This window comes from Ornithorhynchus anatinus, chromosome 2 (genome assembly GCF_004115215.2).
Source record: "Ornithorhynchus anatinus isolate Pmale09 chromosome 2, mOrnAna1.pri.v4, whole genome shotgun sequence".
NCBI lineage: Eukaryota > Metazoa > Chordata > Mammalia > Monotremata > Ornithorhynchidae > Ornithorhynchus > Ornithorhynchus anatinus.
The window spans coordinates 163,393,337-163,410,537 of record NC_041729.1 but is presented as its reverse complement, the minus strand read 5'-3'; the positions used below and the strand labels follow the sequence as shown (position 1 = coordinate 163,410,537).

The 17,201-nt window shown below is 48.6% G+C and overlaps 1 protein-coding gene across 3 annotated transcripts in view; it reads left to right on the top strand.

Moving 5' to 3' along the window:
* IRAG2 (inositol 1,4,5-triphosphate receptor associated 2) overlaps positions 1-17,201 on the top strand; it is a 175,307-nt gene that overhangs the window by 31,684 nt on the left and 126,422 nt on the right. For all 3 annotated transcript variants that reach the window (XM_029057324.2, XM_029057333.2, XM_029057309.2), the window contains exons 10-12: positions 136-213; positions 10,503-10,559; positions 16,861-16,920. In XM_029057324.2, coding sequence (XP_028913157.1) covers positions 136-213; positions 10,503-10,559; positions 16,861-16,920 — 195 coding nt within the window. The remainder of the gene's footprint in view (positions 1-135; positions 214-10,502; positions 10,560-16,860; positions 16,921-17,201) is intronic.

The following is a 17,201-nucleotide window of genomic DNA, read 5'->3' as shown; positions in this document are numbered from 1 at the left end:
GGGCCTTCCAGATGTTGGGGGGAAAAGTAGGGAGGAGACCTCTGCCGAAATTAAGTTGGAAGATTAGCAGGAGGTAGATAATAATAATATATTAATAATTGCTGAGCCCTGCTACTGCCCGTGTTTCACAATTAGAGCATCGGCAGTGCCCGAGACATCGAAACCCTGGAGGAGAAGATATCTGAGCTGACTAAAGCGGCGGCCGACCACCAAGTAAGCACTTGTCAGATCCTGGTAAAGTATCTTCTTCTGTTGGCATCCCTTCCCTCCCTCCCGTATGCCCTTACCATCCCTTTTCATTCATTCATTCGATCGTATTCACTGAGCGTCGTGTGCAGAGCGCTGTTCGAAGCCCTGGGAGAGTACGTTAAAACGATAAATAGGGACATTCCCTGCCCACGTGAGCTTACAGCCTAGAGAGGGAGACAGACATTAATGGAAATAAATGAATGACAGATGTGGACATAGTGGTGTGGGGCTGAGAGAGGGGGATGAATAAAGGGAGCAAGTCAGGGTGATGCAGAAGGAAGTGGGAGGAGAGGAGAAGGGGGCTTATTCAGGGAAGACCTTCCGGAGGAGATGGGCCTTCGGTAAGGTTTTGAAAAGGTGGAGAGGAATCGTCTGTCGGGTTTGAGGAGGGAGAGCGTTCCAGGCCAGAGGCAGGACGTGAGCGAGGGGTCGGCGGTGAGACAGACGAGATTGAGGTCCAGTGAGAAGGTTGGCACTAGAGGAGGGAAGTGTGCGGGCGGGGTTGCAGTAGGAGAGCAGTGAGGTGTGAGGTAGGAGGGGGCGAGCTGACTGAATGCTTTAAAGCTGATGATGAGGATTTTCTCTCCAGCCTCCCTTCCGTCCCTCAGCCCCAGTCCTCATCTTAAAGCATCGCTTGGTGCGTATCTCTCTTAGAGTAGCAGCGTGGCTCAGTGAACAGAGCCCGGGCTCGGGAGGCAGAGGTCGTGGGTTCGCATCCCGGCTCTGCCGCTTGTCAGCTGTGTGACTGTGGGCGAGTCACTTGGCTTCTCTGTGCCTCAGTGACCTCATCTGGAAAATGGGGATTAAGACTGTGAGCCTCACGTGGGACAACCTGATTACCCTGTATCTACCCCAGCACTTAGAGCAGTGCTCTGCACATAGTAAGCGCTTAACAAATATCAACGTTATTATTATTAAGCCTCACGTGGGACGACCTGATGACACTGTATCTCCCCCAGCGCTTAGAACAGTGCTCTGCACCTAGTAAGCGCTTAACAAATACCAACATTATTATCTCTCCAGTCCTCAAAACCTTCAATCCCCTCTTCTCCAGGATGCCTTCCCTAACCTCTCCTCTCCCCATCCTATCCTCCCTTATATGTCACCGATGGATTTGGGTCCACATTCCCTAGATGCTGACGTCAAAAATGCCTAGCCCACCTCCAGATCATTTACGTTGAAATTATTTTGCTCTCTTGCTTCCCCTATCTTTAATTTATTTCTATTTAATATGTCTCCCCCACTGAATTGTAAGATCCTTGAAGGCAGGAATTATGTCCATCAATCAACGGTATTGATTGAGTGTGTACTGTGTGCAGAGCACTGTACTAAGCACTTAGGTGAGGCCTTCCCCAATTAAGCCCTCCTTTCCCCAGCTGACTCTCCCTTCAGTGTTCTCTATGAACTTGGGACCTCTGGGCATTTGCTATACACCCCACCCTCAACCCCATAGTTCTTCTGTACATTTATTTAAATTATAAATTATTTATAGTAAGGTCTGTCTTCCCCTCTAGACTGTAAACTCATTATGGGCAAGAAATGTGTCCACTAATTCTGTTGTAGTGTGGCCTCCCAAGCACTTACTATAGCGCTCTGAACAAAATAATTGCTCAATAAATACTTTTGATTACAATGTAATAGAGTCTATAGTCCGTAGAGGAAGAGAGACATTTTTTCCTATGGCATTTAAGTGCTTGCAATGTGTCAAATACTGTTCAAAGGTTCTTAAGCATCTGCTGTGTGTCAGATACTGTTCTAAACACTGGGGTAGGGACGGGTTATTTAGGTCGGACACATTCCCTGTCCCACATGGGACTCAGTCTAAGTAGGAGGGAAAAATGAATACATCGTTGCATGAGTACTGAGAGAAGCAGCGTGGCTTAGTGGAAAGAGCATGGACTTGGGAGTCAGAGGTCATGGGTTCGAATCCCACTCTGCCACTTGTCAGCTGTGTGACTGTGGGCGAGTCACTTGACTTCTTGGTGCCTCAGTTACCTCATCTGTAAAATGGGGATTAAAACTGTGAGCCCCACGTGGGACAACCTGATCACCCTGTATCTCCCCCAGCGCTTAGAACAGTGCTCTGCACATAGTAAGCGCTTAACAAATACCAACTTTATTATTATTCTCAAGAAGTGAAATGACTTGCCTGAGCTCACAGGGCAAGTAAAGTGGCAGAGCGGAATAGGAGCCCAGGTCCCCCGATCTCCAGGCCTGTGCTCTTTCCACTAGGCCCTGCTGCTTCTCCGTTTATTGTATTTTCTCAAGCACCTAGTGCAGTACTTGGTATTCAGAGAATGCTCAATAAATACCAATTATTTGGTAGCTCCTAATCTCCCTTTACATCAAGCGGAAATTACTTACCACTGGCTCCAAGGCTTGCTCTCTGGTCTCTTATCCAGTGCTCTTCAGTGAGCACCTTAGCCCCGCTTAAGGTCACCTTCCGATTCCACCCCACCTCCTCTGACACTTCAATCCCACTGCTCCCCCATCATGAAATCCCCTTCACAGCCACCAGACCACAGCTCTTCTCATCTTCGTTTCTTCTAAAATCCCACCTTCCCGAGGAATCTCTTCCTCACTAATTCACAACACCCAAGTGGCATCAACTTCCAAAGAGGCCCTAGCTTGGTGGATAGAGCGCCGGCCTGGAGTCAGAAGGACCCGGACTCTACCACTTTCTGCTGTGTTACCTTGGCCAGGTCACTTCATTTCTCTGGGCCTCAGTTCCCTCCTCTGTAAAATGGGGATTAAGATCCCTGTGTGGACCAGGGACTGTGTCCAACCTGATTAGCTTGTAGCGACCCCATTGCTTAGTACAGTGCTTGATCCAAGGTGGCTTAGTGGCAAGAGCACACGCTTGGAAGCCAGAGGTTGTGTGTTCTAATTCCAGCTTCGCCATTTATCTGCTGTGTGACTTTGGGCAAGTCACTTCACTTCTCTGTGCCTGTTACCTCACCTGTAAAATGGGGATTAAGACTGTGAGTTCCACGTGGGGCAACTTGATTACCTTGTATCTACCCCAGTGCTTAGAACAGTGCTTGGCACATAACAAATATCACCATCATCATAGTAAGCGCTTAACAAATGCCATCATTATTATTGTTGAGCACTCACTGTGTGCAGAGCCCTGTACTAAGTGCTTGGAAGAGTACAATAGATCAGAGTGGGTAGACCTGTTCACTGCCCACAGTTTTACAGTCTAGAGGAACATACTAAATGTACCATAAAACTTCAGTCGTCAAGACGTGGTCTCAAAATTGTATCGAATCCCGACTTCGAATGCATTTACGCATTTGATTCCCACCTTCAGTGTTATATGCAGAGAAGCAGCGTGGCTCAGTGGAAAGAGCCTCGGCTTGGGAGTCAGAGGTCGTGGGTTCTAATCCCGGCTCTGCCGCTTCTCAGCTGGGTGACTTTGGACAAGTCATTTCACTTCTCTGGGCCTCAGTTACCTCATCTGGAAAATGGGGATGAAAAGCGTGAGCCCCACGTGGGACTACCTGATCACCTTGTATCCTCCAGTGCTTAGAACAGTGCTTTGCACAGAGTAAGCGCTTAACAAATACCGCCATTTATTTATGGGAGGCAGCGTGGCTCAGTGGAAAGAGCCTGGGCTTCGGAGTCAGAGGTCATGGGTTCGACTCCCGGATCTGCCGCTTGTCAGCTGTGTGACTGTGGGCAAGTCACTTAACTTCTCTGTGCCTCAGTGACCTCATCTGTAAAATGGGGATGAAGACTGTGAGCCTCACGTGGGACAACCTGATGACCCTGTATCTACCCCAGCACTTAGAACAGTGCTCTGCACGTAGTAAGCGCTTAAATACCAACATTATTATATGTACATATCGCACTCTGCACAAAGCACTCAAATACCATCGCTTGATTCAATAAATCATAGTTACTGAACATTTACTGTGTGCAGGGTGCTGTACTAAACACTTGGGAGAGTACAACACAGTTCAGCAGACACATTCCCTGCCCACAATGAGCTTATGGTCTAGATGATTGATTTTCGATGGATTTGGGCTTTCATTTGTGGACTGACCTGTTTTATCCTAATATAGCCCACCTCCTGCTAAATTCTTGTTCTTCCTTCCACTCGCTATTTGTAGAATACTTTTTGCCTGTCCCTTCCATTACATGGTAAACTCGTGGAGGGTTTGACGCAGGTGGCTTGCTTCTGTTGTCCTCTCCGGAGCACTTAATACAGTGCTTAGCACCCAGGAAGCACCAAATAAAGGCTTCAAGGATACCAGGCAAATCGAGGCCATTTGACCCTAATATGGTCTCTAGAAACCCAGGCCATATCAATCGATCAATGGTATCTTTTTTAAAAAAATGGTATTTAAGGGCTTACTACGCGTCAAGTACTTGTCTGAGCACTGGGGGATAAAAGTTAAAATCAGGCCAAATACGGTCTCCGATCAGAATAGGGGTGACGGTCTAAGCCGGTGGGAGAACAGGTATTGAATTTCCATTTTGCAGTTGAGGAAACTGAGGCCCAGAGAAGTGAAGCGATATAATAACGTTGGTATTTGTTAAGCGCTTACTATGTGCCGAGGACTGTTCTAAGCGCTGGGGAAGATACAGGGTAATCAGGTTGTCCCACGTGAGGCTCACAGTCAATCCCCATTTTACAGATGAGGGAACTGAGGCCCAGAGAAGTTAAGTGACTTGCCTACGGTCACACAGCTGACGAGGGGCAGAGCCGGGAATCGAACCCATGACCTCTGACTCCCAAGCCCAGGCTCTTTCCACTAAGCTACGCTCCAAGTCACACAGCAGGCAAGTGGTGGAGTCTGAATTAGTATCCTGGGTACAGAGCACTGTACTAAGTGCTTGGGAGAGTGCAACAGAACAGACACATTCCCTGCCCACAGTGAGCTGACAGTCTAGAAGGGGAGACAGACATTAATAGAAAGAAATAAATGACGGATAAGCACGTTAGTGCCACGGAGCTGGGAAGGGGGATGAATAAAGGGAGCAAGTCAGGGTGTCTGTCGCCCAAGGGAGTGGGAGGAGGCCTCTTGGAGGAGATGGGCCTTCAATAAGGCTTTGAAAGGGGGGAGAGTCATTGTCTTTTGGGGGTGAAGAGGTGGGGAGGGGGCTCCTCTGGGCCCTGCTGGGGGCTAGGAAGGAAGCAGGGAGTGCCGAGCGGGGAGCGTAGGGGTGGAGCTGAGCAGAGAAGCAGCGTGACCTAGTGGAAAGAGTCCAGACCTGGGAGTCAGACGACCTGGGTTCTAATCCCAGCTCTGCCGTTTCTTTGCTGTGTGACCTTGGCCAAATCACCTCACCTCTGGGCCTCAGTCCCCTCATCTGTAAATCCCGGTTCTCCCTCCTACTTAGGCTGAGAGCCCCCTGGGGGACCCGATCATCTTGGATCTACCGCAGCATGTAATACAGTGCTTGAGGCCCAGTAAGTGCTTAACAAATACAATATTAACCATGACAGTATTAGTAGTAATAGTATCGTACTCTCCCAATGGCTTAGTACAGTGCTCAACACATAGTAGGAGCTCAATAAATACCATTAATTGAACAGTATTATTAAGCAGACCCAAGGAAGGGTCCGAGTGACGGCCAGAGCGAACTCCAGGGGGCAGCACCTGCTAATAATCATTGTGGGATTTTGTTAAGCGCTTACTACGCGTCAGGCACTGTACTGAGCGCTGGGGTGGATACAAGCAAATTGGGTTGGGCCCAGTCCTTGTCCCACATGGGGCTCACCGTCTTAATCCCCATTTTACAGCTGGGGGAACTGAGGCACGGAGAAGTGAAGTGACTTGCCCGAGGTCACACAGGAGACAAGTGGCAGAGCTGGGATCAGAACCCAGATGAGGAAGCAGCGTTGCCTAGTGGCTAGAGCAGGGCCCCGGCAGTCAGGAGGACCTGGATTCTAATCCAGGCTCTGCCTCTCGTCTGCTGTGTGACTTCGGGTAAGACACTTAACTTCTCTGGGCCTTCTGACTCCCTGACCCGTGGTCTAGCCACTAGGCCATGTTGCTTCTACCTGGGTAGCTGTGGCTGTGGAAAGAGTGTCTGTCTCTGTATCTGCCGTCCATTCCCTTCCCACCATCTGTCTCCTGAATTGTGATCGGGGTTTTTGTGAATCATTTACTCTGAGTCAAGCAGTGTACTAAGTGCTGGGGTAGAAGCAGCAGGGCTCAGTGGAAATAGCCTGGGCTTCGGAGTCAGAGGTCATGGGTTCGATTTCCGGCTCTGCCACTTGCCAGCTGTGTGACCGTGGGCAAGTCACTTAACTTCTCTGTGCCTCAGTTACCTCATCTGTGAAATGGGGATTAACTGTGAGCCTCACGTGGGACAACCCGATGACCTTGTATCTACCCCAGCGCTTAGAACAGTGCTCTGCACATAGCGCTTAACAAATACCAACATTATTATTATTATCGTCAGATCGGACACGTGGGTCTTGTAGTTAGGCAGGAGGGAGAATAGGTATCCGATCCCCGTTTTTCAGATACGGAAACTGAAACTCAGAGTGGTCAAGTGACCTACCCCAGGCAGCAGACAAGTGGCAGAGTCAGGGTTAGAACCCAGGTCTTTTGATTACCAGGTCTGTGCTCTTTCTACTACGCCACACTCCTTGTCCTAAATCGCTTTAATCTCCTTAGCATTTTGTAATGGCATTTGTTACAGGCTTAATAGAGAAGCAGCGTGGCTCAGTGGAAAGAGCATGGGCTTTGGAGTCAGAGGTCATGAGTTCAAATCCAGGCTCGGCCATTTGTCAGCTGTGTGACTTTGGGCAAGTCACTTAACTTCTCGGTGCCTCAGTTCCCTCATCTGTAAAATGGGGATTAAGACTGTGAGCCCCACGTGGGACAACCTGATTCCCTTGTGTCCACCCTAGCCCTTAGAACAGTGCTCGGCACATAGTAAGCGCTTAACAAATACCAACATTATTATTATTATTATTATTATTATGTGTCAAACACTGCTCTAAGTGCTGGGGTAGAAAAAAGTGAATTAGTTTGGACACAGTCCCTGTCCCACACGGGGCTACCAGTCTAAGTAGGAGGTAGAACGGGAAAATCGAGGCAAAGAGAAGTGAAGGGACTTGTCCAAGTTCACACAGCAAGCATTTGGCAAAGGCGGAATTAGAACCCTGGTCTTCTGGTTCCCAGGCCCATGCCCTGTTCACTAGGCCATGCTGCTTTTCTAGCATTTATTGAGCGCTTACTCAGTGCTGTGCTAAATGTATGGGTGACTCATGGTCCCTGACCTCAGAGTTTACAATTTCATGGCAGAGACAGGCAGACGTAAGCCATTCAAAGAAAGAAAGAAAGAAGCTCGGTCCCAGCTGTTGATAGCAGAAGCATAGGAGAGTCAGACTCAATTAATACCTTTCTGAAATAATTTAGAGATTAATATCATCTGGGAAGGAGGAGCTTACTTCAGGGGTATTTATTGAGCGCTTGCTATGTGCAGAGACTGTACACTTTGAAGAGTACAACAGAATTAGCAGACACATTCCTTGGAGTCTGCCTCACTGGACCTGGCCAAGAGACCTTCCCTGACTAAGCCCTCCTTTCTTCTTCTCCCACTCCCTTCTGCATCACCCTGACTTGCCCCCTTTATTCATCACCCCTCCCAGCCCAACAGCACTTATGTCCATAATGATAATGGTGGTATTTAAGCACTTACTTTGTGCAAAGCACTGTTCTAAGCACTGGGGGGATACAGAGTGATCAGATTGTCCCACGTGGGGCTCACACTTTAAACCTCCATTTTACAGATGAGGTAACTGAGGCATAGAGAAGTGAAGTGACTTGCCCAAAGTCACACAGCTGGCAAGCGGCAGAGCTGGGATTAGAACTCATGACCTCTGACTCCCAAGCCCAGGTTCTTTCCACTGAGCCACGCTGCTTCTCCATATCTATCATTTATTTATAATAATGTTTATATTCCAGTCTAGACTGTAAGCTCACCATGGGCAGGGAATATGTCTAACATCCTATAGTACTCTTCCAAGCACTCAGTACAGTGATCTGCACAGAGTAAGTGCTCAATAAGTACAATTGACTGTCTTAATCCCCACCCCAAGAAAATCCCAACTGATCAATCACTCAGTCATACTTACTGAGCACAAAGTGGCCTAGAGCACTATACAAACTGCTGTAGAAAATACAAAAGAATAAGAAGAAATGAGGCCTGCCTCATTTGATCTTACAGTCGTAGTAATGCCGGTGGTGAGGTGATGATCATTATGGTATTTAAGCGTTTACTATGTGCCAGGCACTGTTCTAAGCTCTGGCTATACGAGGTCATCGGGTCAGACTCAGTCCCTTGTCCCACACAGGTCTATCAGCCTAAGTAGGAGGGAGAACTGGTTTTGAATCTCCATTTTACAGATGAGGAGCTTGAGGCACGGAGCGGTTGTTAGCTCCCCAAGGTCATACAGCAGGCAAGAGGCAGAGCAGGGATTACAACCCAGGTCTTCTGATTCCCAGGCAGGATTAAAACCCAGGTTCTCACAATCTAGAGGCAGAGACAGGCACTCAAACAACCACCAAGAGGAAGCAGCATGGCCTAGTGGATAGAGCAGGGGCCCAGGAGTCAGAAGGACCCAGGTTCTAATCCAGACCCTGCCACTTGTCTGTTTAACTTGGGCAAGTCACTTCACTTCTCTGGGCCTCGGTTCCCTCATCTGCAAAATGAGGATTAAGACTGTGAGCCCCATGAGGGACAGGGACTGTGTCCAACCAGGATGACATTGTATCTACCCCAGGATTTAGAACAGTGCCTGGCACATGGTAAGTTCTTAACAAATATTATTTTAAAAAAGAAAAAAGCAATAGAGTGTAACGATTACTCTTACTCTATTTACTAACTATATTGTGGTCTCCCAAGCTCACTGTGGGCAGGGAACATGTCTACCAACTCTGTTATACTCTCTTAAGCATTTAGTACAGTGCTCTACACACAGCCGGTGCTCAATGAGTATGAATAATTGTTTGATAGTACAGTGCTTGACTCAGTAAGTGCTCCATAAATGTCATTAATTGATTGAACGATAATAATTATGGTATTTGTCAAGTGCTTACCATGTGACACGGAAGTGCTAGAGAGGCAGTAGGAGAAGATTAGAATTAGGGAGGGAAGGTTTCCTGGAGGAGGTTACATTTTTAGTAGGTCTTGGAAGGTAGCGAGAGCTACAGCTTTCCAGATGATGATGGTGGTATTTAAGCACTTACAACGTTCCAGGCACTGTACTAAGCACTGGGGTGGTTACCAGTAAATCTGGTAGGACAGAGTCCCTTTGCCACAAGGGGTTCCCAATCTTAATCCCCATTTTCCAGATGAGGTAAGTGAGGCCCAGAGAAATGAAGAGACTTGCTCAAGGTCAGCCAGCGGACAAGAGGCGGAGACCGATATTAGAATGCAGAACTTTCTGACTCCCAGGCCGTGCTGCTTCTCACTGGGTAGGGAGGTGGGGAACGCTTGAGCAAGAGTTCACCAGTGGTGAAGCCTCTCTGTCTCACTGTTGACTCCAGAAAGTTGTATTGTCTAATTTCCAAGTCTGACGCAACTTGGGAAAAATCAGTGGGCCACCTTTGGAATTCACAAATGTTATGGATAGTTTTAAACAAAGGACCGATTCATCCAGGAAATGGATCCGACTTTCGCGAGATGGGATGTAAGCTGGTCTTGTTGGTGTTTGACTTTTTTGATTATGAAGTCTGTTAAATGCTTACGGCGTGCCACGCTCTGGACTGGATACAAGCGAATCAGGTTGGACACGGTCCCTGTCCCACATGGGGCTCACAGTCCCCATTGTACAGATGAGGTAACTGAAGCCTAGAGAAGTGAAATGACTCGTCCGAGGTCCCACAGCAGTCACGTGGTAGAGCCGGAATTAGAACCCAGGTCCTCTGACTCCCAGGCCCGGGCTCAATCCACTAGGCCGTGCTGCTTCTCGCCATTTCCGCTGCCTTCCAGTGAGCCCCACGTGGCACAGGGACTGTGTCCAACCTGATCTGCTTGTATCCACCCCAGTGCTTAGTACAGTGCCTGGCACAGAGTGAGCAGTTAACAAACAACACAATCGTTGTTATTCTTCCAAGAGACATTCTAGCTGGCCAGCAAAGAGAAATTTTCTTCCCAATTTTCTGAGCTGCCCGCGGGGCCCCCGAGCGGAATTTGTCTTCTGGAGGGACCCGGGATGGGTCGTGGGATCCGGAATCGTGCGGTTCTGTGAGGCGGCCTCCTCTCTCACTCCCATCTCCTCGTAGGTGCAGCTGCGCGAGTACGAGAACTCCGTGCTCGATCGGGACCAGCGGCTTCGGGAGGTTAGTGTTGTCTCCTCGGCCCCGGGGCCACCATTTTTTTTTCAGAAAGTGATGCAGGCAGGAATTGTCCCCGCTCTTCTGTTTCTCATCCCATCGGAAGCCCTTCGCTTAACTCTGGGTTCACACACCTGTGTGTCAGCTCTGGGTTCATTCCCCTCTCCAGTCTGTACTTAGCTCTGCTGCCCGCATCGCTTTTCTACAAAACTGTCCAGGCCATGTTTCCCCATTTCCCAAGAACCTCCAGTGGTTAACCATCCACCTGGGCAATCGGGCGGATTAATCTGTTGGATCTGATGGATCTGTTGGATCTGTTGATTAATCTGGTGGATGAATCTGATTAACACAAACAGGTCTGAGCTCCCCAAAGGCACCCCTCCCCCTTTGCCATCCCCCTCTCGTTCCCAACCCTCTCCCCTACTTTCCCATCCTACCCTGCAGTATCTTCAGAGGAGATCTCCTCCCTCCTCGCAAGTGCCACCCCCTCCACCTGTGCTTCAGACCCCATTCCCGCTCACCTTATAAAAACTATCGCCCCTTCCCTCCTCCCCTCCTTAACTTCTATCTTTAATCACTCACTCTCCAATGGCTTCTTCTCCTCTGCCTTCAAACAAGCCCATGTCTCCCCCGTCCTAAAAAAACCCTCTCTCCACCCCACTTCCCCTTCCTATCCAAACTCCTGGAACGAGTCGTTTACACTCGCCGCCTTGAATTCCTCAATTCCAACTCTCTCCTGGACCCCCTCCGATCTGGCTTCCGACCCCTCCACTCCACCGAGATTGCTCTCTCAAAGGTCACCCGGGACCTCCTTCTTGCCAAATCCAATAGCTCCTACTCTATCCTGATCCTCCTCGACCTCTCAGCTGCCTTTGGCACTGTCGACCATCCCCTTCTCCTCCACATCTTATCTCACCTTGGCTTCACGGACTCCGACCTCTCCTGGTTCTCCTCTCATCTTTCTGGCTGTTCATTCTCGGTCTCCTTCGCGGGTTCCACCTCCCCCTTCCATCCACTAACTGTAGGGGTTCCTCAGGGTTTAGTTCTTGGCCCTCTTCTGTTCTCCATCTATACTCACTCCCTCGGTGAACTCATTCGCTCCCACGGTTTCAACTATCATCTCTATGCAGATGACACCCAAATCGACATCTCCTCCCCCGTTCTCTCCCCCTCCCTTCAGGCTCATATCTCCTCCTGCCTCCAGGACATCTCTACCTGAGTAGAGGACATCTCTACTTGAGAAGTAGCGTGGCTCAGTGGAAAGAGCACGGGCTTTGGAGTCAGAGATCATGGGTTCGAATCCCAGCTCTGCTACTTGTCAGCTGTTTGACTGTGGGCAAGTCACTTAACTTCTCTGTGCCTCACTTACCTCATCTGTAAAATGGGGATTAAGACTGTGAGCCCCACGTGGGACAACCTGATCCTCTTGTGTCTACCCCAGCGCTTAGAACAGTGCTCTGCACATAATAAGTGCTTAACAAATACCAACATTATTATTATTATTACTGTTACCTGGATGTTGTCCACCACCTAAAACTCAACATGTCTAAGACTGAGCTCCTTATCTTCCCTCCCAAACCCTGTCCTCTCCCTGACTTCCCCGTCACTGTGGACGGCACCACCATCCTTCTGATCTCACAGGCCCGCAACCTTGGTGTCATCTTTGACTCGGCTCTCTCTTTCACCCCACACATCCAATCCGTCACCAACACCTGCCGGTCTCACCTTTACAATATCGCCAAGATCCGCCCTTTCCTCTCCATCCAAACATCTGTCGTGCTGGTACAGGCTCTCATAAAATCCCGACTGGATTATTGTGTCAGCCTCCTCTCTGATCTCCCTTCCTCTTGCCTCTTCCCCGCTCCGGTCTATTCTTCATTTCACTGTCCGGATCATCTTCCTACAGAAACACTCTGGGCCTGTCACTCCCCTCCTCAAAAAACCTCCAGTGGTTGCCTATCAACCTCCGCACGAAACAAAAACTCCTCACTCTTGGCTTCAAAGCTGTCCATCCCCTTGCCACCCCTACCTCACCTCCCTTGTCTCTTTCTACTGCCCAGCCTGTACACTCCGTTCCTCTGCCGCTCCCGTCACTGTCCCGCGTTCATGCTTATCCCGCCGTCGACCTCTGGCCCACGTCCTCCCGCTGTCCTGGAATGCCCTCCCTCCTTACCTCCGCCAAACTAACTCTCTTCCAAGCCCTACTGAGAGCTCACCTCCTCCAAGAGGCCTTCCCAAACTGAGAGTCCCCTTTCCCTCTGCTCCCTCTCCACCCTCTGCTCCTCCTCTTTCCCCCTTCCCCTCCTCTCAGCTCTGTGCTCATTTGTATATATTATTTATTACCCTATTTATTTTATTAATGAGGTGAGTCATTATCTAGATTTCTATTTATCTTGATAATGTCTTGTTTTTGTTTTGTTCTCTTTTGCTTTGCTGTCTCCCTCGATTACACTGTGAGCTCGTCATTGGCAAGGGATTGTCTCTATCTGTTGCCGAATTGTACATTCCAATTGCTTAGTAAAGTGCTCTCCACATAGTAAGCGCTCAATAAATACTATTGAATGAATGAATGAATCCACCTCCTCATCAAACAGTAACTCATCATCAGCTTCAAAGGAGTCCATCACCTTGCCCCCTCCCACCTCATTTCACTTCTCTCTTACTCCGACCCAGCCCTAACACTCTACTCCTCTAATGTCAACCTTCTCGCTGTCCCTCCATCTTATCTGTCTCACCGCGGACCTCTCGCCCACATCCCGCCTCTGGCCTGGAATGCCCTCCCTCCTCATATCTGACTGACAACCACTCTCCCCCTACTTCAAAGTCTTACTGAAGGCCTTCCCCGACTAGATCCTCATTTCCGCTTGTCCCATTACCTTCTGTTTGCTTTTGCACTTGTATTCGCTCCCTTTATTCACCCTTCCCTCAGCCCAACATTCATTCATTCATTCATTCAATGGTATTTATTGAGCACTTACTATGTGCAGAGCACTGTACTAAGCGCTTGGAATGAACAAGTCGGCAACGGATAGAGACGGTCCCTGCCGTTTGACGGGCTTACGGTCTAATCGGGGGAGTCGGACAGAGGAGAACAATGGCAATAAATAGAGTCGAGGGGAAGAACATCTCGAAAACAAGGGCAACTAAATAGAATCGAGGCGATGTACATTTCTTTAACAAAATGAATTAATATTTACAGTTGAGCAGACGAGTACAGTGCTGAGGGGATGGGAAGGGAGAGGGGGAGGAGCAGAGGGAGATGGGGGGAAAAGGGGGTTAAGCCAAGGAGAGGTGAAGGAGGGGCGGTAGAGGGAGTAGAGGGAGAAGGGGAGCCCAGTCTGGGAAGGTCTCTTGGAGGAGGTGAGTTTTAAGTAGGGTTTCGAAGAGGGGAGGAGAATCAGTTCGGCGGAGGTGAGGAGGGAGGGCGTCCCGGGACCGCGGGAGGACGCGGCCCGGGGGTCGACGGCGGGATGGGCGAGACCGAGGGACGGCGAGGAGGTGGGCGGCGGAGGAGCGGAGCGTGCGGGGTGGGCGGTAGAAAGAGAGAAGGGAGGAGAGGTAGGAAGGGGCGAGGTGATGGACAGCCTTGAAGCCTAGAGTGAGACTCAGGTCCACATTCATAATTTATTTGTGTGACTGTCTGTCTCGCCCTCTACACTGTGATCTCATTGCGGGCAGAGAATGTGACTACTAGCTCTGTTGCATTGTACTCCCCCAAGTGTTTAGTCCAGTGTTCTGTACACAGGAAGCATTCAATAAATCTGACTGATTGACATACAGCATTCTCTAGGACTTTCCTTGGCCAGACTGACACCTATCCACTGACCTCACTGAGCTTATGATTACACAGGGGGAGACGGACGTTAAATTTCAGAAAAGGGGATCTGTACATGAGTTAATATTTATGGCATTTGAGCCCTTACTATGTACCAAACACTCTATTAAATACTGTATTAAATTTATATTCATTCAATTGTATTTACTGAGCACTTCCTGTGTGTAGTACACTGTACTAAGCTGTGCTTTGCACTTGGGAGAATACAGTAGAACAACAAACAGACACATACCTGCCCAAAATGAGCTCACAGTCTAGAGGGAGAGACAGACATTAATAGACATGAATAAAAAGATAAATGACAGATATGTAGAGATATATACATATGTGATAAGGGGATTTGAGGGAGGATGAATGAAGGAGAAAGTAAGAGTGGTGAAGAAGGGAGTGGGGGAGAGGAGAGCTTAGTCAGGAAAGGCCTCTTGGTGGAAATGTACCTTCAATAAGGCTTTGAAGTTGGGGAGAGCAATCATCTCTCTGATATGAGGAGGGAGGGCGTTCCAGGATGGAGGTAGGATGTAGGCGCGAGGTCAGCAGTGAGATAGACGAGATCTCAGGAGGGTTTTGAAGATGAGGATATCAGTGGTCTGCTGGAGGGGGAAGGGGCTCCAGTCAGGAGGAAGAGGAAGAGCAAGAGGTCAGCAGTGAAAGAAGTAAAAATGAGGCCTGGTGAGTATTTTGGCTTGAGGGAAACAAAAGCGTAAGCTGGAGTGTAGTCGAATTCGTTCATTCAGTCGTACTTTTTGAGCTCTTACTGTATGCGGAGCACTGTACTAAGCTCTTGGGAGAGTGCGGTACAACGATAAACAGACACATTGGGGGGAGAAAGACATCGATAAAAATAAACGACATATATGTAAGTGCTTTGGGGATGGGGGGATGGGAAGCAAAGGGAGTAAGTCACGGTGATACAGAAGGGAGTAGCAGAAAAGAATAGATTGAGTGGATAAGTAGAAGCAGTGTGGCCTAGTGTTTAGAGCACAGGCCCCAGCTGTTAGAGGATCTGGGTTCTAATCCTGTCTCTGCCACTTGTCTGCTGTGTGACCTTGGGCTTTGTACTTAGCTTCTCTGGGTCTTAGTTTCCTCATCTATAAAATGGGGTTGCAGTGAGCACAGGCTTGGGAGTCGGAGGTGGTGGGTTCTAATCCTAGCTCCACCACTTAATGATAATGTTGACTTTTGTTGGCATTTCTAAAGTGCTTACTGTGTGCAAAGCCCTGTTCTAAGCACTGGGGAGGATACTAGGTGACCAGGTTGTGCCAGGTGAGGTTCACAGTCTTAATCCCCTTTTTCCAAATGAGGTAACTGAGTCACAGAGAAGTGAAGTGACTTGCCCAAAGTCACAGAGCTGACAAGCGGAGGAGCTGGGATTTGAACCCATGATCTCTGACTCCCCAGCCCGTGCTCTATCCTCTGAACCATGCTGCTTCTCTACGCTGACACAGTTGTCAGCTGTGTGACTTTGGACAAGTCACTTCACTACTCTTTGCTTCAGTTCCCTCCTCTGTAAAATGGGAGTGAAGACTGCGAGTCCCACATGGAACAAGCTGATTACCTTGTATCTCCCCCCCAGTGCTTAGAACAATGCTTGTCACATAGTAAGTTCTTAACAAGTACCATTATTATTATGATTATTATGATTCTCTCTCCTCAGAGTGTGAGCCCAATAAGGGACAGAGACTGTGTCTGACCTGATGGTGTTGTATCATCCCGGGGCTTAGCAAAGTACTGGGCACATGGTGAGCACTTAACATGCCATAAGTATTATTCGCGTGGAGAGAGCCGATTGAGTTGTGGACTTCTCTGTGGGCCGGATCCCCTGGTGTCTACTTCCTGACGATAGGGTGGCGGCTATTGCGATTTCAATAGTCACATCTGGCCTATCTCTGGACTCCAACCTCCCCGTCACTTTGGCCACGGTTGTACAGAGGATGTAGATTGTGTAAAAGCTTGGGTCTTGAGTTCCCCGGGACGATAGCGAGAATTTTAGGCCTTGGTCTGTGACAGGACGTTTTGAAACAGAACCACCATTTCTAGTGTGTTTCGTTTCTTTTCTTTTCAAAATCAGTCCCGTGCCCTAAAGAGAAGACACTGGCTTTTGTTCAACCTGTCGATCAGTTCACAACAATTCAAATTCATGCAAAAATGTCTCATCAGGGAGACTGACAGGCAGTTCTTTGGTCCGATGAGACATTTTGTGTCATGTCTCTCTCTCTTTCCCTCTCTCTCCCCCTCTCTTTGTCTCTCCTCTCTCAGTCTCTCTCTTCTCTTTCCTCTCTTTCTCTTTGTCTCTTTCCTCTCTCTTTCCTCTCCTCTCTTTTTCTCTTCTCCTCTCTTTCTCCTCTCTCTCCTTTTTTCTTTTTCTCTCCTTCTCTCTCTCTTTCTCCCTCCTCTCTCTCTCTCTCCAAATGTCACCAGGTCAACCACCGTGCTATTGCTCCCTTTGTAAGTAACTCTCCATTAAAATTACAGAAAGAATTGAAGATAGAAGAGCTGAAGTCAATCAACATGGAATATGCCACAGTAATCCAGGTAGCCTACTTGCATGCAGGCAGGGGATGGCAAATCTTTTCTAATTGATGACAGTTGTCCATGTAACCACACAGTAGTAATAATAGCAGTAAGAGTGGCTATTGACCGAACACTTTCTGTGAGCAGGAGTCAATGTTTGAAGTCCCGAAAGAATACAAAGGTGACAACCCTGGGCCTCAAGATCTAAAAATGAGGATTTGTGGGGTCGTGAGGGGTAGTTTTCGGCAACAGCATGGGAAACATAAAATAATATAAATACAAAACATAAAAGTTTAGAGTGC